The sequence below is a fragment of the Artibeus jamaicensis genome, unplaced genomic scaffold (genome assembly GCF_021234435.1).
Source record: "Artibeus jamaicensis isolate MK-2021 breed Jamaican fruit bat unplaced genomic scaffold, CSHL_Jam_final contig_2002, whole genome shotgun sequence".
Taxonomy (NCBI): Eukaryota; Metazoa; Chordata; class Mammalia; order Chiroptera; family Phyllostomidae; genus Artibeus; species Artibeus jamaicensis.
Genome location: NW_026521408.1, coordinates 328,548 through 349,049, shown reverse-complemented (window position 1 = coordinate 349,049; position 20,502 = coordinate 328,548). Strand labels below are relative to the sequence as shown.

Here is a 20,502-nt window from a genome sequence, read left to right as displayed (position 1 = left end):
TCTGTAGCGTGAACATCCTTCTCACCATCTCTCCTAAATCAGTTCCCCTCAAATCATTCTTTTTTCTGATAGTTGTCATCCCTACGTCCTTAGGTTTACGAACAATGTTTGCTAAAAACCTCACCTGATATATCTCAACATCCAATTTTCACAAAAGCTTCCACTTCTTTGATATTGCACTCAAAATACCAAAAAGTGTGGTAATGATCAAACTAATTTTACCTCAATAGTATGTTTCATTTTGTGGAATGCCTCTTGAAAATGGTTCTCCTTTGGACTGGAAGAAAATGTGGAAAAATCTCCAGCAAATAAAGTAGGAATTTCTGATTTGGGTTCTGGTCGCCACTGGAGGTTGCTTGCAGCAATTAACATGTGAGGTTTAATGATATCTTCATTAAGATCTATCCAAAATTTGATTGCCAGTAAGTTATGGCATTCATCTGACAAATAGGCCAAAGGAGCAAGACCTATAATGAGAATAAACAAAAACCCCATTTGATACAAATTCAAAAAATACAAATGTACATGAAATAGTCTAGCCAAGTCAATATTATACTGTTATTTAAAGAATAAAGTGAAATTTTAACTGTTCCTATGGGGAAATTTTAGGAAGTTTTTCATGTTAAAATAAAATATTTGATATTTAGAGAACTTATTTAAGGCCACCATTTGTTTACTAAAAGAATATTGATCCTCTCGGACTTCCGACTCAGATGGAGGAATAGGTGGAAACACTGTGTCTCCTCACACAACCAAGTTTAAAGACAACAAAGTTTTACTAACAAAAACACAACCAAAACACAGAAAATTTAACTGTACAGAAGTCCGACCACAACAAACCATTCAGCCAGACTGGTAAGAGGGGCGGAGCCAGCGGCTGGTGGAGCGGGGTTGTGCAGAAAAAGGTGGCCAGACAAACTCAGGTACGCAGGCAGTGGTTGGCAGATCCCAGGCGTGGGGTGGCAATAAGCAGACCCAGTGAAGGCACAAGGCGGCTGGCTGACTGCGATCACACATTCGCGCACAGATAAACCAGTCAAAGGAGTGAGCAGTGAGACAAACTTTGCAGGCTAGGGCCCCAGTGATGGGAATTAAAGCCTAAAAGCACCAATTGGAAAAAGCACCAATCTGGGCACTTTTGGGGTCAAGGTGCCCAGAGAAGCTTCCAGGCTCACAGAGAGTTCATTGGAGAGACCCACAGGGTCCTGGAGGGTGCACAGGTCAACACACCCGGGAGCCGGCACCAGGGGGGGCCAGGTTTGCTTTCGGGAAGCAGCAGAGGGGACTGAAATCCGAGAGCAGAACAAACGCCATTACCCCTCTCTGACCCTGCTCCCACATACAGCGTCACAACCCAGTGACTGGGTCATCCCACCCTGGTGAACACCTAAGGCTCCACACCATCATATGTAACAGGTTTGAACAGACCAAAACATTATGGCTCAACAAGAACAGCTCAAAGCCCTAGAGCCAATACATCTAAGCAACCAAGAGACAGCCAACTTATGAGATGCACAGTTCAAACCACTGGTGATCAGGATGCTCACAGAACTGGTTGATTTTAGTCACAAATTAGAAAACAAATGAAGGCTAAACTAATTGAAATGAAGGGAAATGCACAGGAAACCAATAGTGATGGAAAGGAAACTGGGACTCAGATCAAGGGAGTGGACCAGAAGAAATAAAAAAATGACCTAACAGAAAAGGATGAAGAAACAAAAATTCAAAAAAATGAGGAGAGGTTTAGGAACCTTCAGGACATCTTTAAATATTCCAACATCCGAATTATAGGGGTACCAGAAGGGGAAGAGGAAGAGCAACAAGTGGAAAACTTATTTGAACAAACAATAAAGGAGAACTTCCCCAATCTGGCAAAGGAAATAGACTTCCAGGAAGTCCAGGAAGCTCAGAGAGTCCCAAAGAAGTTGGACCCAAGAAGGAACACACCTGTGCAGGCCTGACCCTGCACAACCATCCTAGCCCAAGTCCCCATGGCATTGACTCTGCCTCTGCACTCCATGCAGCTTCTCCTGGGTCCACCCCTACTGTCTTTTCTCCCTCAAAGGCACCGGTCTTGGGCAGGACTTCTCAATAAATCTGCACAGAAATCTCCGAGTCTATTTCCTAGGAACCCAACCTAAGAAGTGATGTCTGTTATTTCATTTTATATCAGAGGGTTTGTAGTAACAAAACAGACTAACAATATAATAGTCTCTGTTTTAAGCCCAGCTCTCCAATGCTGGGTTTGGTATGTTGTGTCAGCAAGAAGTACAAGAAAAAACATACACTTTAGAAGCTGAAAGACTGGTTCACATCCCTTTACAGAACTGTGACACTGGCAGGTTATTTATCGTTTTGAGCTCCAGTTTCCCTGTCTGTACAGGGGGATGATATGAGCAAATGAACTGCATTACTAAGATGACTTGACAGACTTGTATAAACCTGAAGTTTCTAACAATTACTCTCTCTACCACTGTGTTAGAAGGAGCCCTGTCTTTGAAGAAACCACAGTATTAGAAGCTTTAGGGGGCTAGGAAGGAGGTTCAAAAATGGAGACAAGACTCATGAGCCATGTGATGAGTGTTAAAACAGCCAAACACACAAAATGCCACAAAAATGGAGAAGGAGGCTCTAACCCAGACCAAAAGCATCTGGCTCAGAGAAAATGGCTCAGAGAATGGATTAACATTTTCTGTTAACCCATCTGACCTGGGTTAACAGAAAATGTGGAAGCTGAATAATGAATAGGAAATTCATTAAGATAGGGAGGACAAAGGGCCTTCTAAGCAAAGGAAAAGCATTATTAAAGGCAGGAGGTACTAAATGCTACTGTGTGTCAGGAACATGAAGCCAGGGTTTAGTTTAGTTGTCTGTGGGGTGGCTTATGGCAGGGAGTTGAAGAGTTTCCAGGCATATAAATGAGTTTGGGTCTCCCTTTCTAAGGGACACAGTAACAAGAAAGAGTATAAGCTAGGAAATATGATTAGATTGGGTGTTAGATAACTAGTACTGCCAGCGTTGGTGGCACTTTGAAACTCTGACAGAATTTTATTACTCTAAAACTTAACATCAAACTAAATTAAAAAAAAACAAATGTTCACCAAAAACATATTAATGAGGAATATGCTAATATAAAACTTAAAAACTGGTGATTAAGGGAAAAAACAGAACACTCTGGACTGAACCAAGCACAGAGGTTCAGATTTTGAATCCCCTTCCCCACAAAACTGAGAATTCTGTTACCCTTAAATTTGAATGGCAAATAGAATGGGTATCCTTATTCTTTTTCTCTTCTGTTCAGAAATAATGAAAATGGCTGTGGGAAAAAGCAGGTGACCTGGGTTAACAGAGGTGAATGGTCCAGAGTTCAGGGTGTTAATGGGTTGAACTGGGTCCTTCCAAAACAGGCTGAAGTCATATTCCCCAGAACCTGTGATGTGACCTTATTTGGAAGTCAGATCTTTGCAGATATAATCGAATTAAGATGAAGTCATTAGGGTGGGTCCTAATCCAATGTCTTCATAACTAGGGCACATTTGGATACAGCTTAGCACACAGAACATTCATTCTATGAATCTGCACAAAAATCTTTGGGGTGATATGTCTACAAGCCAAAGATTGCCAGAAACCACCAGAAGCCAGGAGGCCTGGTGCAGATTCCCCCTCACAGCCTTACAAGGAACTAACCTTGCCAACCCCTTGGTCTTAGATTTCTACCCTCCAGAACTGTGAGACAGCAAATTTCTATTATTTAAACCACCCAGTTTGTGGTGCTTTGTTGCAGCACATAGCAAACTGATTTACTGGATTTCTCACTGAATTAGGGAAGGTGATCTAGAACAGAGATACTACCTCCCAGGGGTATGAAATGTACAGTGGGTAGGAACTTAAATGCCAAGCCCTCACACAGGAACTGAGAGCAGAAAAAAGGTGGTCCAGAATAGAGTAACAAAAAAGTTAAGAATTATATGGGGTCCCAGCCAGTTTCCCACCTTTTCTTCCCCATGACACTGGTCACACCACTATAACTTGGGACCATTAGAACTAATACTCTCAACTTCCAGGCAAGATGGAGGCGTAAGTAAACAGAGCTCACCTTTTCACACAACCACAGCAAAAATTACAACTAGATTAGAAAACAAATATCCCCCAGAACTGTCAGAAAATCAAGGTGTATGGAAGTCTGGCAACCAAGAAATTAAAGAAGCCATATTCATCCAGACGGGTAGGAGGGACGAAGACACGGAGACATGGAGAGATGCGGAGACATGGGCAGTCCCGTACTCACACGTGGTGGACACAAACTGGGAGGGATACCTTGGCAGCTAGGGATCCCAGCCCCACACCAGACCACTCAGCCCAGGCTTCCAGAGCCAGGAAGATAAACCCCTATAACTTCTGGCTGTAAAAATTAGCAGAAGAAACAGGGATGGCAGAAGAAACAGCAGGACTCCCAGGAGTCTCCTTTAAAAGGACCCACAATGGACTCAGGACTTATGCAGATTCACTCCCTCTAGGCTTCAGTACCAGGGCAACAGCTGGAAGGGCACCAGTGGCATACTGGAGAAACTGACACACCTGGCACCTATGCAAGTGCTGGAAGACAGGTTCTTTCTGAACAAATCTTCAAAGTCCAGGTAGTGGCACTGTCCCCTTTCTGACTCCTCCCACACACAGAGCCACAGAGTGGCAACATGGATTGTCCTGCCCTGGCGATTACTAAAGGCTCCACTCCATCCAACCTAACAGGTGCATTTCTCTGCAACAGGCCACACTACTAAGACAGGGAATCAAAGCAGCTCTACCTAATACACAAAAACAAATACAGGGAGGCTGCCAAAATGAAAAGTCAAAGAAATAAGGTCCAAAAAGAAATAAGGTCCAAATGAAAGAACAGAACTCCAGAAAAAGAACTAAACAAAATGAAGATAAGCAATCCTTCAGATGCAGAGTTCAAAACAATGGTTATTAGCACGCTCAAGAAATTCATTGGGTAATCCAACAGCATAAAAAAGAATGATGCAGAAGTGAAGGTTATGCTAAGTGAAATGAAGAAAAATATACAGGGAACCAACAGTGGAATGGATGAAGCTGAGAATCAAATCAGTAATTTGGAACATAAGGAAGAAAAAAACACTCAATCAGAGCAGCAAAAGATAATCTTCTGGCCAAGATGGAGGCGTAGGTGGAAACACTGTGCCTCCTCGCACAACGAAGTTTAAAGATAACAAAGTTTTAGTAAAACGCAACAACAACCACCACAACAACAAAACCCGCAACCAAAACACAGAAAATTGAACTGCACAGAAGTCCGACAACGAACCGTTCAGCCAGACCGGTAAGAGGGGTGCAGCCAGTGACTAGCGGAGCAGAGTTGGGCAGGAAAACTTGGCCAGACCGACTCAGGCGTGCTGGTGGCAGTTGGCAGATCCCAGATGTGGGGTTGCGACAGGCAGACCCAGTGAGGGCACAAGGCGGAAGGCTGACCTCAGTCACACATTCACACGCAGATAAACCAGACAAAGGAGCGAGCGGTGAGACAGACCTCGCAGGGCCCAGCAGCGGGAAGCAGCAGAGGGGACCACTATTGCCCCTCTTTGACCCCGCCCCCACATTCAGCGTCACAACCCAGCAACAGAGTTGCTCCGCCTTGGAGAACATCTAGGGCTCTGCCACTCATACATAACAGGTGCGAACAGACCAAATCATCATGGCTCAAGAAGAACTCAAAGCTCCAGAGCCAATAACTCTAAGCGACCAAGAAATAGCCAACCTATCAGATGCACAGGTCAAAACATTGGTGATCAGGATGGTCACAGAACTGGTTGATTTTAGTCACAAATTAGAGGAACAAATGAAGGCTAAACTAAGTGAAACAAAAGGAAATGCACAGGGAACCAATAGTGATGAAAAGGAAACTGGGACTCAAATCAAGGGAGTGGATCAGAAGGAAGAAATAAATGACCAAACAGAAAAGGATGAAGAAACAAGAATTCAAAAAAATGAGGAGAGGCTTAGGAACCTCCAGGACATCTTTAAACGCTCCAACATCCGAATTATAGGGGTACCAGAAGGGGAAGAGGAAGAGCAACAAGTGGAAAACTTATTTGAACAAACAATAAAGGAGAATTTCCCCAATCTGGCAAAGGAAATAGACTTCCAGGAAGTCCAGGAAGCTCAGAGAGTCCCAAAGAAGTTGGACCCAAGAAGGAACACACAAAGGCACATCATCATTACATTAGCCAAGATTCAAATGAAGGAGAGAATCCTAGAAGTAGCAAGAGATAAGAGGACAGTCACCTACAAAGGACTTCCCATCAGACTGTCAGCTGATTTCTCAAAAGAGACCTTACAGGCAAGAAGGGGATGGAAAGAAGTATTCTAAGTCATGAAATCCAAAGACCTCCATCCAAGATTGCTCTATCCAGAAAAGCTTTCATTTAGAATGGAAGGGCAGATAAAGTGCTTTTCAGATAAGGTCAACTTCAAGGAGTTCATCATCACCAAGCACTTACTAAATGCAATGTTAAAGGGACTTATCTAAGAAAAAGAAGATAAAAAAGATGAACAGTGAAAGGACAGCAAACATAGTTATTAACAACCACGCCGAAAACAAAAGCAATCTAAGAGGACAGCTAGATCAGGAGCAGAACCATAGAAATGAAGATCACATGGAGGGTTAGCAACAGGGGAGTGAGAGGAGGAGAAGGGGGAGAAGGTAGAGAGAATAAGTAGCATACATGGTAGGTAGAAAATAGATAGAGGGAGGATAAGAATAGTAGGGGAAATATAGAATTCAAAGAACTTGAGACACAGAATTTGAACAGAATCACAGATATGGAGATCATTTGGAGGGTTATCAGTTGGTAGGGGGAGAATGGGGGAAAAGGTGCAGGGATTAAGAAGTACTAATTGGTACATACACAATAGACAAGAGGATGTTAAGAACAGTATAGAAAATGGAAAAACCAAAGAACTTATATGCCTGACCCATGAACATGAACTAAGGGGGTGGGGGGGGTAGGATTGCTGGAAGGATGAGGGGTATGGGAGGTGGAGGGCAAAGGGGGAAAAATTGGGACAAATGTTAATAGCACAGTCAATAATATATATACATATATATGTGTATATATAATATTTTATTTATTTTTCTTTAGAGGGGAAGAGGAGGAGAGAAATACCAATATATGGTTGCCTCTCGTGTGTCCCCTGCTGGGAGCTGGCCTGCAACCCAGCATGTGCCCCGACTGGGAATCGAACCGTGATCTTTTGGTTTGTAGGCCCGTGCTCAATCCACTGAGCTACACCAGTCAGGGCAATATACATATATTTTTTTAAAGCCCTGGCTAGTATACCTCAGTGGATTGAGTGCTAGCCTGGGAACCAGAGGGTCATCAGTTGGATTCCCTGTCAGGGTACATGCCTGGGTTACAGTCCAGGTAGTGCGAGAAGCAACCAATGGATATTTCCCTTCTACTTGCTGTTTCTCTCCCTCTCTTTCTCCCTCCCTTCCCCTCTCTCTGAAAATTAAAAAAAAGGATACTGTCATGTTAGTCTCTGTAAGGTGCTGGGCTCCCAGGTCATTCCATATTCTCTGGACGCAGTCTACACAAAGCTTTGCACATTAACTTTTTGACACCATCACCTAAGAATCCTTGTCTCACGGAATACTTTCACTGGACCCTCTGGAACTCACTAAAATCTCGCTACCCTCGACTTTTCCATAACTGCTGTCTTTATCATTTTGCTCTACACAACCTGGCTCTCTTTTCTGATGACACAGCTGCCTTGTGCTTATGGAGGTTAAGGTAGGGGATGTCTTTCTTGCTCCTCATGGCTGCTCCCAGCACCTCCCTGAAAACACTCAGCTTTGAATGTCATGTTACCAGACCATATCATTCACTATTCTCCTTGTTTAGGCACCTACTGACACCTGGGTCACTTACTCCCTTTCACCAGGTAAGATTTTAACTTACAAGTCACGGTCATTCTCTCATTACTACTGCTATACTTCTTGGTGAATTCAACAGCCTCACAGATTATCCTCCCAATATCCTGGGATACCAGATTCCTTGTTGTCTCCTCTTTGAATGATCTTCTCCAGTCACAGTCAGTTGCTTACTCCAATAGCTTTACCCTTTATTCCTTCCAATAACCTCATCCCCTCCAGAAATGGAATCTCATTCTTCAACCATAACCTTTGACCTTTCCAGCTCACTTACTCTACAGCCCTAACTTAACCATTTTTTGCCCCTACTGTTACATACAATCTTTCTTATCTCCTGTTTACTACTCTACAGTCCCCTAATGTCCCTTCTTTCCTCTGTCTTGTGCTTAAAATCCAGAGACAATTATATAAAAATCCCTCCTTTGCATATACCCACAAATTCTGTGCCCTCTTGCTTTGTATTATTCATCTAGCTAACCTACTTCATGCCGGCACCATGATAGCTAAACATAGCTGGAAAAATACACCATTGAGGTAACCAGTTTCATTTCATATTCATGAACTTGGACTCCAGTGGGTGCTGGAAGCCCCATGCAGTCCATTCGGTCTGCTATTTTCTTGGAGGATAATTTCATGCCTTTCCCTCCATTTTGACTCTCAGTGGTGATTCAGTTCCTACTTCAGTAAGAACACAGGCAGAGGAGAGCTACAAATTTCTGCTCACACATCAGCTCTCCCACTTCATCTGTAAACACACACTTCCCCCTTTTTCCGTCCAACTATGGAAGAACTGTCACTGCTACCAGCTGAGGCCCAACGCCCCACAGCTCCCTAGGTACCATCCTGATGTGGTGACTAAAGAACTGTGATCCACAACTCACCCCCTTATTGGGGCCTTTCACCATACACAGTAACTCATCAGTTTGTTATTAGCAATATCATCTGAAAACACAAATACCCTCTTGCTCCCAATTCCCCTTCTAGCTGTTGCTCCACATGTCTTCGCCTTCACATTACGGTGTCTCTGAAATGCCAGCATTCACTGTCACTTTTCCTCTCCTATCTCCTTGCCCCACTTCAGTCTTTCCCACCACTCCACCAAAAGGCTCCCCCGCAAGGTGCTAAAGCCAGTAATCAATATACAGCTCTAACCTCAGCATCTATGCTACCACATGCCAGCAGAGAAACTCATTCACACTCACCTGTCAGAAATCCTTTAAAAAATGTTTTATTAATTATACTATTACAGTTGTCCAATTTTTTTCCTCCAAATTTATTCCCCTCCCCTCTGTGCCTACTCACCAGCATTACCCCCGGGGTTAGTTCATGTCCATGAGTCATACATATTAAGTTCTTTGGCCTTTACATTTCCTATACTATTCTTAATATCCCCTTGTCTATTTTGTACCTGCCACTTATGCTTCTTATTCCTGTACATTTTCTCCCATTCACACCATTTCTTCTCTATGCTGATAACCCGCCATCTGATCTCCACTTCTGTGATTCTGACCCTGTTCTAGTTGTTTGTTTAGTATCTTTTTGTTTTAGTATTTCTTAGGTTCAATTGTTGATAGTTCTGAGTTTGCTGTTATTTTACTGTTCATAGTTTTGATCTTCTTCTTTTTCTTACTTAAGTCCCTTTAAACATTTCATATACTAAGGGCTTGGATGATAGACTTCTTTAACTTGACCTTATCAGGAAAGCACTTTATCTGCCCTTCCATTTTAAATGACAGCTTTACTGGACGGAGTAATCTTACATGTAGGTACTTGCCTCTCATGACCTAGAATACTTCTTTCCAGCCCCTTCTTGCCTGTAAGGTTTGAGAAATCAGCTGAGAGTCTAATAGGAACTCCTTTGTAGGTAACTGTCTCCTTTTCTGTTGCTGCTTTTAAGATTCTCTCATTTTTAATCTTGGGTAATGTAATTATGATGTTCACTGGTGTGTTCCTCCTTGGGTCCACCTTCTTTGGGACTCTGTGAGCTTCCTGGACTTCCTGGAAGTCTATTTCCTTTGCCAGATTGGGGAAGTTCTCAATTTTTTTTTAAAATAAGTTTTCAGTTTCTTGCTTTCTCTTCTCCTTCTGACACTCCTATGATTCTGATGTTGGAAAGTTTAAAATTGTCCCAGAGGTTCCTAAGCCTCTGTTCACTTTTTTGACTTCTTGTTTCTTCAGTCTGTTCTGGTTGAATGCTTATTTCTTCCTTCTGGTCCAAACTGTTGCTTTGAGTCCTGGTTTCCTTCCTGTCACTGTTGGTTCCCTATATATTTAACTTTATTTCACTCTGCACTGTCTTCACTTTTTCCTCTATTTTATGCCCATACTCAGCCATTTCTGTGAGCATCCTGATTACCAGTGCTCTGAACTCTGCATTTGATAGCTGACTATATCTTTATTGCTTAGTTGTGTTTTTTCTGGAGCTCTGATCTGTTCTTTCATTTGGGGCATAATTTTTTTATGTGTCTGTCTCAGTGTATATGTTATGTAGTAAGGGGTGGAGTCCCAGTATATATGCCAGGGTGGGGTAACCCAGTCTCTGAGTTCTGGCACTGTATGTGGAGAAAAGGTCTGAAAGGGAACAATGCCGCTTGCTTGGCTCCCTGCCAGCTTTCCATCACTTCCTCCACTACCCACAAGCAAATTGGGCCCTTCTGGTTCTGATTCCCAGGTGGGTGATTTTTGTACATTCTAGGACCCTGTGGGTCTCTCCATTGAACTCCATGGTGGGGGTGGGAGTCCCTCCCATCACTGCAATCCCCACAGATTTTCTCAGTGAGAGGTTTTGAGGCTTTACGTCCCCACATTGGAACCCTGGGTTACAGGGTATATCTCACTCCCTAGGTGTTCCTCTCAGTTTGGCCGCATACAAATGTGGAACCATCCAGTCCACAAGCCACTGCCTCTCCCACCCTGGGAGCATCCAGTTCTCCAGCCGTCGCCTTGTCGCAAGTCCTCTCCACTATGGCTGCCTGTCTCTGCCCCTCCCTACCAGTCTGCATGAATTTCTTCTTTAACTCCTTGGTTGTTGGACTTCCTTACACTTTGATTTTTCTGGCAGTTCTGGTTGTTTTCTGTTTTTAAATTTGTTGTTATCCTTATGGTTGTGCGAGCGGGCACAGTGTATCTACCTAAGCCTTCATCTTGGCCAGAAGTAGAAATCCTTTTCCTCTGGGCTTCTGCAGAGCTCACTCTCAGGACCCCTCCCACCATGCTGGCCACTCCTGTTTCTGCAACTGGCTCCTTTCTGTGTCCTCTGCTTCTAGTTATCAGAGTGATGAGTCACTTCTCTACCTCCTCTCATACCCAGTGACCTCGGCCAGTATCATGACTTAAACACCACCTAGATGTTGACTTCCTAGTTTTTAGCTTCAGCAAAGACACTTCCCTGATCAGATTCCTGCATTTAACTGTCCAGTAGAACTCTCCACTTAGATTAAATACCTAAAACTTAACTGTCCAACTTGAGCTCCTCCTACCCTTCCCCACGGAGCTGTTTTTCCTTGCAATCTTCCCATCTCAGAAAATGGCAACTCTAGTTTTTCCAGGTTCTTAGTTTTTGCAAGGTTATTCGAGTGCAATAACCTTGGCACTGACTCTTCTCTTCAACCCAGACTATCCCCCTAACTTCCAAATACAACCAGACCTGACTAATTCTGGCCACTCCCATTTCTTTTGTGTGGTCCAAACTGTAATCACATTTTGCATAAATCTTCACTAGCCCGAAGCTGGTTCGCTGTTTGTACCCTCATGCCCCCACTAGTCTATTTTCATCAGAGTAGCCTGAATGATCCCCTGAAAACCTGGTCAGGTGGTATCACTCCTTCAATCACCTTTATTTTTTTAAAATAGATTTTATTGATTATACCATTACAGTTGTCCTATTTCTACCCCTTCATTCCCCTCCACCCTGCACACCCCCTCCCCACCATTACCCCCCTTTAGTTTATGTCCATGTGTCACGAGTTCTTTAGATTCTATATTTCCCATACTATTCTTGTCCTCTCCGCTGTTTTCTACCTACCATCTATGCTACTTATTCTCTGTACCTTCTCCCCCCTTCTCCTTCTCCCACTCCCCTGTTGCTAACCCTCCATGTGATCTCCATTTCTATGTTGCCACTCCTGATCTAGCTGTCCTTTTAGTTTGCTTTTGTTTTAGGTGTGGTTGTTAATAACTGTGAGTTTGCTGTCCTTTCATTGTTCTTATTTTTTATCTTCTTTTTCTTAGATAAGTCCCTTTAACATTTCATTTAGTAAGAGCTTGGTGATGATGAACTCCTTAAATTTGACCTTATCTCAAAAGCACTTTATCTGCCCTTCCATTCTAAATGAAAGCTTTTCTGGATAGAGCAATCTTGGATGGAGGTCTTTGGATTTCATGACTTAGAATACTTCTTTCCAGCCCCTTCTTGCCTGTAAGGTCTCTTTTGAGAAATCAGCTGACAGTCTGATGGGAAGTTCTTTGTAGGTGACTGTCCTCTTATCTCTTGCTACTTCTAGGATTCTCTCCTTCATTTGAATCTTGGCTAATGTAATGATGATGTGCCTTGGTGTGTTCCTTCTTGGGTCCAACTTCTTTGGGACTCTCTGAGCTTCCTGGACTTCCTGGAAGTCTATTTCCTTTGCCAGATTGGGGAAGTTCTCCTTTATTGTTTGTTCAAATAAGTTTTCCACTTGTTGCTCTTCCTCTTCCCCTTCTGGTACCCCTATAATTCAGATGTTGGAACGTTTAAAGATGTCCTGAAGGTTCCTAAACCTCTCCTCATTTTTTTGAATTCTTGTTTCTTCATACTTTTCTGTTTGGTCATTTATTTCTTCCTTCTGATCCACTCCCTTGATTTGAGTCCCAGTTTCCTTTCCATCACTATTGGTTCCCTGTGCATTTCCTTTTGTTTCACTTAGTTTAGCCTTCATTTGTTCCTCTAATTTGTGACTAAAATCAACCAGTTCGTGAGCATCCTGATCACCAGTGTTTTGAACTGTGCATCTCATAGGTTGGCTGTCTCTTGGTTGCTTAGATGTATTGGCTCTAGGGCTTTGAGCTGTTCTTGTTGAGCCATAATGTTTTGGTCTGTTCAAACCTGTTACATATGATGGTGCGGAGCCTTAGGTGTTCACCAGGGTGGGGCGACCCAGTCACTGGGTTGTGACGCTGTATGTGGGAGCAGGGTTAGAGAGGGGTAATGGCGTTTGTTCTGCTCTCTCTCGGATTTCAGTCCCCTCTGCTGCTTCCCGAAAGCAAACCTGGCCCCCCTGGTGCCGGCTCCCGGGTGTGTTGACCTGTGCACCCTCCAGGACCCTGTGGGTCTCTCCAATGAACTCTCTGTGAGCCTGGAAGCTTCTCTGGGCACCTTGACCCCAAAAGTGCCCAGATTGGTGCTTTTTCCAATTGGTGCTTTTAGGCTTTAATTCCCATCGCTGGGGCCCTAGCCTGCAAAGTCTGTCTCACTGCTCGCTCCTTTGACTGGTTTATCTGTGCATGAATGTGTGATCACAGTCAGCCAGCCGCCTTGTGCCCTCCTTGTGCCGCCTTGTGGGTCTTCCTATTGCCACCCCATGCCTGGGATCTGCCAACCACTGCCTGCGTGCCTGAGTTTGTCTGGCCACCTTTTTCTGCACGACCCCGCTCCACTAGCCGCTGGCTCCGCCCCTCTCCAGTCTGGCTGAATGCTTTGTTGTTGTCGGTCTTCTGTACAGTTAAATTTTCTGTGTTTTGGTTGTGTTTTTGTTAGGAAAACTTTGTTGTCTTTAAACTTGGTTGTGTGAGGAGGCACAGTGTTTCCACCTACACCTTCATCTGGGCTGGAAGTCCTCCCATCACCTTTAGAACTTGAGTTGACTTCTATACAAGGCCCACGATGTCGTCTGGTCCTTCAGTGCCTCTACCCTGGCTGTGATTACTCATTCCCTGGCCTCTGCCCATGCTTCAGGCCACCAGAGAGGATCCTGCTGTGTCATGACAATTTCTTCTGCCTGGACCTGTCCTCCTCCAGATGTCCGCATGCCTCCCTCTCTCTGTTTCTTCAAGTCTCACTCAAATGTCAACTCTAGAGTGAGGTCTTTCTTCCCATCCCTATCTAAAGTTATATTTCTCTCACCTACTCCCTGATACTTAGTACCTGTCGTTCCCTACCTCATTTTTTTCTTAGCAGTTACTAAGAAAAGTATAAATGTACTTATTTATTTATAATCTCTCCTTCCCTCCTATAACATAAGCTCCACGAGGGCAGGGATTTTTCCCTTCTCATTTATTGCTACTCACCCAGCATTTACAAAAGAATGTGCGGAAGGTGTGGGAAAAGTTATCAAGTCTGATTAAGATCAAATGAAATGCTATGTAAATAATGTAGCATATTAACACACTAGAGTCAAAGAAAACTCACAAAGCACTGAAACACAACTTACCAAAGAAAACTCATTAAAAAAAGGAGAAAAGAACACAGAAAAAAAGCACAACCCATAAGAAAACAAAACTGAAAGAAAAAGAGACGGCTTCTAAATTCTTCAAAGCGATTCATGCTATTGAACTTAGTAGGAACATGTACTTGAGAAAATAAAAGCTTGAACACGGGATAAGTAGCCCTGTAAGACACAGAGATTGCAGGACCAAAGAAGTAAATTGAGGACACCATATATGATCACAATGGGTCAGATACATGTATTAGAAATAGCAAGAAATAAAACATATTGCAGAAAATAAAAGTATGAACATAAAGGCTAGATATAATAATGGTGAATGAAAATAAAAAAATCAGAGAATAGGTAAAAACAAAAACAAAAATAATGCAACATAAGACTAACTGGTATCCTTGAAATTGAAATCCGAATAAATGGACAGCAGACATGTTCAAAGAAATTACAGAATACCCATGAAATAAAGAAAGCACCAAGTCTGCAGACCAAAAGAGCATCCTGTGTCCCAGAAGAATTGTGTCCAGAATGCTTTCGCTAAGACACAGTTTAGTCAAGCTTTTGGAGTACAAAAGAAAACATTCTTTTCTTTAGATATCTAGACTGAAAAAAAATGACTAAATGGGCGGAAAATTATTCCAGTTCTAGATTGTTCAATTCCAAAGAGTAATTTGCACAAAGTTCCTGGGGAAGGAAAGAAAGCATGATCTCACAATATTATGCCTAGGTAAGATATAGTCTCAGAATTGAGGTAATAGGTACGCATGAAAAAATATGAAGAACTTGTGGAATATGGTACATATGATGCCTTCTCAAAAAGGAGATGGACACTAAATCTTAACCAAAGAGTAGGGGAAGGGAGAAACATGACAGGGAAGTTGATAAGTAAGGAATCCCACAAATATTTAAGACCCAACCCTGGACTAGGCATGGTGTTAGGAGCTGAGGATACAGCAGTATCAAAGTCTCTGTCCTTGTAGAGCTAATATTCTGGAAGAGGGAGACAAAAAAACAAACATATTGTCAGGTGCTGCTCAGTGCTATGGAGAATTTAAAGTTAAGTTGGGGAGGGAAGAGAGTACTGCTCTTTTACAAATGGTGGTCAGGGAAAGGCCATTTAGAAGGCTGCATTTCACCAGCGACTTGAAAGAGCAAAAGGAGCCAGCCATGTGGCTGTTGGGGAGAAGCTTCTGGAAGGAACGACAGTGAGTATAAAGGCTCTGTGATGAAAGCGAGCTCAGTGGGCCCAAGAATAGCAAGGAAGACATCAACATAGTTGAAGCAGAGTGAAGAACAAACTGCCAGGGGAGAAGACTGGGATGCTAGGCACAAAATCATCAATAAATAGAAGTCTTTGTGCATAAACTCAGACCTCAGCTGGTTTTGACACTTCCTAGTACTTAGGGAGACAAAAGTTGGACTTTATGGATAGAATATAGGGAAAGAGATAAGGAAAAAGGAGTGTGCAATGTCATATTTAAGGAATAAAATATAGATGTACTTGGCTGAGATGTTGAGAGTAGTAAAAACTGAAGCTGACACAGCAAAGGTTATTTATTTTCTTAAAAACAAACAACCACCACATTTCTATCTACTTATTTTTGGAGAGTGGGGAAGGGAGGGCGAAAGAGAAACAGAGGAACATTGACATGCGAGAGATACTTCGATCAGCTGCCTCTCTCATGCCCCCTACTGGGGACCTGGCCCACAACCCAGGCATGTGCCCTGACTGGGAACTGAACCAGCAACCTTCGGTTTGAAGTCCACCATTCCATCTACTGAGCCACATCAACCATGGCTATTTCTTAGTTATTTGAAATTATTTATTCCTTAAAAAATTAAAAATAGAACTACTGTATGACCCACCATTTCCATTTCTGGGTATATATCCAAAGGAAACAAAACCAATATGTTTAAAGGATATCTGCCCTCCCTTGTTCACTGCAGCATTGTGCACAGCAGCCAAGACAGGGAATAACCTAAGTGTCTGTGAATAGGGGAACAGTTAAAAAAAATGTGGTATATATAAGGGAATATTATTCACCCATAGAAAAGGAAATCCTGCCATTTGCAACAACAGATAGACCTTAAGGGCATTATGCTAAGTGAAATAAGTTGGACAGAGAAAGACCAGTATTGCATGATCTCACTTATATGTGGAATCTCAAAATAAATAAATAAATAAATAAATAAATAAATAAATAAAATAAAACAACAACAAAAACCCAAACAGAATCAGAAACAAAAATTCAGAGGAAAGTGATCAAACTTTCTGCATAGGAGAGGAATCTGCTTCCCAGGCCTTTTTGCTATACAAACATTCATTAAAAGAATGTTTTATTCATTCTGAGACAATGGCTACTACCATATATGTAGAAATATCACAAGAATTGCTCTCCTACATGAAGAACTGATTAGACAAATAGAAAACAGCCAGCAAGGTGAAAAATTTAAATCCACCAATACTAATAATCACATTAAAAATGCTTAGATCAAACCAGTTAAAGGATACAGATTGTCAGATTGGGTAAGGCAAGACCCAACATGCTAACTAGCAAAAACAAATTTTGAATATAAAAATATTGGTAAGTTAAAAATTAAGGAACAAAAAATTCTATACCATCCAAACCAACACCAATGATAAATACTGGAGTAGCTGTATTTTAAAAAGTAGGCTTTAGAACAATGAATAGATATCATTAGGGATAATAAGAGATACTGCAAAGAGAAAAAGAAAAACAAAAATCAAAGCTGGAGACAGAGGCCTAAATGTACAGTTAACTGCACAGAAAAATTATAATTATCTAATAGTAACCACTATTAGATAATTAGTGATTATCTAATAGTAAACCCTGTGGAAAATTTTCTAGCAATTTCTTTAATAAAACTAAGTAGTTGGAATGGGATGTAAATCCTTCCCTTGTAATACTGTACAATTGATTTACATTAAGAATCAAGGTTAAAACAGGCTTATTTTCAAATCACTAGTTACCGAATTTGCTGATTTGTGGTTCCGATTAATCCTAAGACAAATTTTAAAAGACAATGTTTTTAAAAAGCTAGAACTAAATACGCTGTACATTACCTTTTTTTTTCACAACAGAAACTACCAATCCTATTAGGTCCACTTCAGAACAATGTGGCTGGAAGCCTGGATTCCATAACTGTTTGAAGGGAATGGGCTCCCTTGGCTGATAAACGTGAAACAGTATTTCATCAGAAGCCTACAAAAAAAAATGAGCATGTGTAGATTCTGTAAACTCATATGTATTTATCAAAATTAAAAAATTACAATGAGAAGGACATACCGGTATTTGTTGAAACTGAGTGTTTTTGGTTGCTGTTAACTGTACGGTAGCTCTTCCAGATTTATTTTTAAATCCTGATGCTGCAAGATGATAGATTCTGTATCTCTTTCCCTCTGTTAGCAGAGAATATAAATCTGATGATGGTCGCCAGATACTTAAGATGACTATTCAGATAAATAGAAAAAAGACAATGGAAGAATTTGTAATTATTAAAATTCCTGTCTAAAAATGAATACGAAAGAAGACAAAATCAAGGACTTCTGCCATGATGGAGGTGTAGGTGGAAACACTGGCCTTCTCGCACAACCAAGTTTAAAAACAACAAAGTTTTAGCAACAAAAACGCAGCAAAACCACAGAAAATTGAACTATACGGAAGTCTGACAACAACGAACCATTCAGCCAAACTGTTAAGAGGGGCAGAGCCAGCAGCAGAGCGGGGTTGGGCAGGAAAGATCCACCAGACCCACCAGGGCCCGTGGACCCAGGCACGCAGGTAGCCGTGGGTGGATCCCAGGTGTGGAATAGCAGCGGGCGGACCCACTGAAGGCTGACTGTGGTCACACATTCACGTGCAGATAAACTGGTGAAGGAGCGAGCAGTGAGACAGACCTCGCAGGCCCCAGCAGCAGGAAGCAGCAGAGGGGACCGCCACTGTCCCTCTCTGACCCTGCCCCCACATACAGAGTCACAACCCAGTGACCTGGGTGGCCCCGTCATGGTGAACACCTAAGGCTCCACTCCTCATACGTAACAGGCGCGAACAGACCAAATCATCATGGCTCAAGAACTCAAAGCCCCAGAGCCCATAACTCTAAGTGACAAAGAAATAGCCAAACTTTCAGATGCACAGTTCAAAACACTGGTGATCAGGATGCTCACAGAACTGGTTGATTTTAAGGAAGAAAAAAATGGCCAAACAGAAAAGGATGAAGAAACAAGAATTCAAAAAAATGAGGAGAGGCTTAGGAACCTCCAGAATATCTTTAAATGTCCCAACATCCGACTTATAGGGTACCAGAAGGGGAAGAGGAAGAGCAACAAGTGGAAAACTTATTTGAACAAACAATAAAGGAGAACTTCCCCAATCTGGCAAAGGAAATAGACTTCCAGGAAATCCAGGAAGCTCAGAGAGTCCCAAAGAAGTTGGACCCAAGAAGGAACACACAAAGGCACATCATAATTACATTAGCCAAGATTAAAATGAAGGAGAGAATCCTAGAAGCAGCAAGAGCTAAGGGGACAGTCACCTACAAAGGAGCTCCCATCAGACTGTCAGCAGATTTCTCAAAAGAGACCTTTCAGGCAAGAAGGGGATGGAAAGAGGTATTCCAAGTCATGAAATCCAAAGGCCAACAACCAAGACTGCTCTGTCCAGCAAAGTTTTCATTTAGAATGGAAGGACAGATAAAGTGCTTCTCAGATAAGATCAAATTTAAGGAGTTCATCATCACCAAGCCCTTATTATATGAAATGTTAAAGGGACTTACCTAAGAAAAAGAAGATAAAAAAGATGAACAGTGGAAGGACAACAAACTCACAGTTATTAACAACCACACCTAGAACAAAAGAAAACTAAGAGGACAGCTAGATCAGGAGAACCATAGAAATGAAGATCACATGGAGGGTTAGCAACAGGGGAGTGGGAAAAGAAGGGGGGAGAAGGTACAGAAAATAAGTAGCATAGATGGCAAGTAGAAAATAGATAGGGGGGAGGGCAAGAATAGTATGGGAAATATAGACTCTAAAGAATTCAAGACACGTGGTCATAAATTAAAGGGGGGGGGAATGGTGAGGGAGGGGGTGTGCAGGGTGGAGGGTAATGAAGGGGGGGAATAGAACAACTGTAATGGCATAATCAATAAAATATATTTTTTAAAAAAGAAGACAAAATCAGAGTCAAGCATGAGATGAATGCAATGCACTGTTATTGGTCTGACAATGGAGAAGGCCACATAAAAAGAAGGCAGGAGGCTTCAGGAAGCACATGCTGGACAAGAAATAGGGATCTCAGACTTACAACCACAGAAAATACATTTTGTCAGGAACTACAGTGAGCCTGGAAGAGGACCCTGCACACGAGATAAAAATGCAGCCAACTGAAACCTGGATTTCAGCCTTACAAGGCACTAAGCAGAGAACCCAGCCAGTACCTTCCAGATTTCTGAACTGGGAGAAAACAAAACAAATTTTACCCCAGGGCAGGAAAAGCCAGTGATCCTAGCAGGTGAATGGGAAGGGGAGGGAGGCAGCTAAAGCCCTTCTCTGTTGTTGATCCCAAATAGATTTGGTCTCTTCCCAATGGACCAACCAGGAGAACATTTTATTTAGAATTGCTAGTCCTTAGTTTTCATTAAACATTAAAGCGACTGTCAAGATAAATTTGGTAACCTGACTCCAGCAAGTCTCCTTCTCTGGTCCCAGGGTTAGCCTGAAAGAGGAATCTGGACCAGATTCCAGCATCTGTGGAGACCTGGAAGACCCAGTCTCCTCTGAGGGCACAGGTGAGACCCATGGCGCTCCCTTTGTCCTGATGGATTCTGCTCCAACCCAGGGGCTGCCTTAGGATGGGATCTGGTAGATGTAGGTTCCTTCTCCTCTACTTGGCAGAAAAATTTGGTCACAAGTTCTAAAGGACTGCATGGCTACTAAAAATGTTCATCTCCAAGTGGTAAGTATCTGTTTGATTTTGATATTTTGGAACTTTCAGTGGTTACAAAGGACTGAAAACCACAGCTATCTCTTGGGGGCCAGTTTGGAGGACATGAAAACAGAAGTGTGAGGCTGGAAAAAACAGCCAAGAAGAGACAGAGGCAGGAAAGAGCCAAGAATGA

The 20,502-nt window shown here is 42.4% G+C and overlaps 1 protein-coding gene across 1 annotated transcript in view; it reads right to left on the bottom strand.

Moving 5' to 3' along the window:
- The window catches only part of BRCA2 (BRCA2 DNA repair associated), an 87,364-nt gene that overhangs the window by 2,641 nt on the left and 64,221 nt on the right, over positions 1–20,502 (bottom strand). Inside the window, exons 23-25 of the mRNA XM_037134509.2 lie at positions 17,670–17,833; positions 17,447–17,585; positions 223–467 (exon numbers count right to left, since the gene is read on the bottom strand). Of these exons, the coding sequence (XP_036990404.2) occupies positions 223–467; positions 17,447–17,585; positions 17,670–17,833 (548 nt within the window). The remainder of the gene's footprint in view (positions 1–222; positions 468–17,446; positions 17,586–17,669; positions 17,834–20,502) is intronic.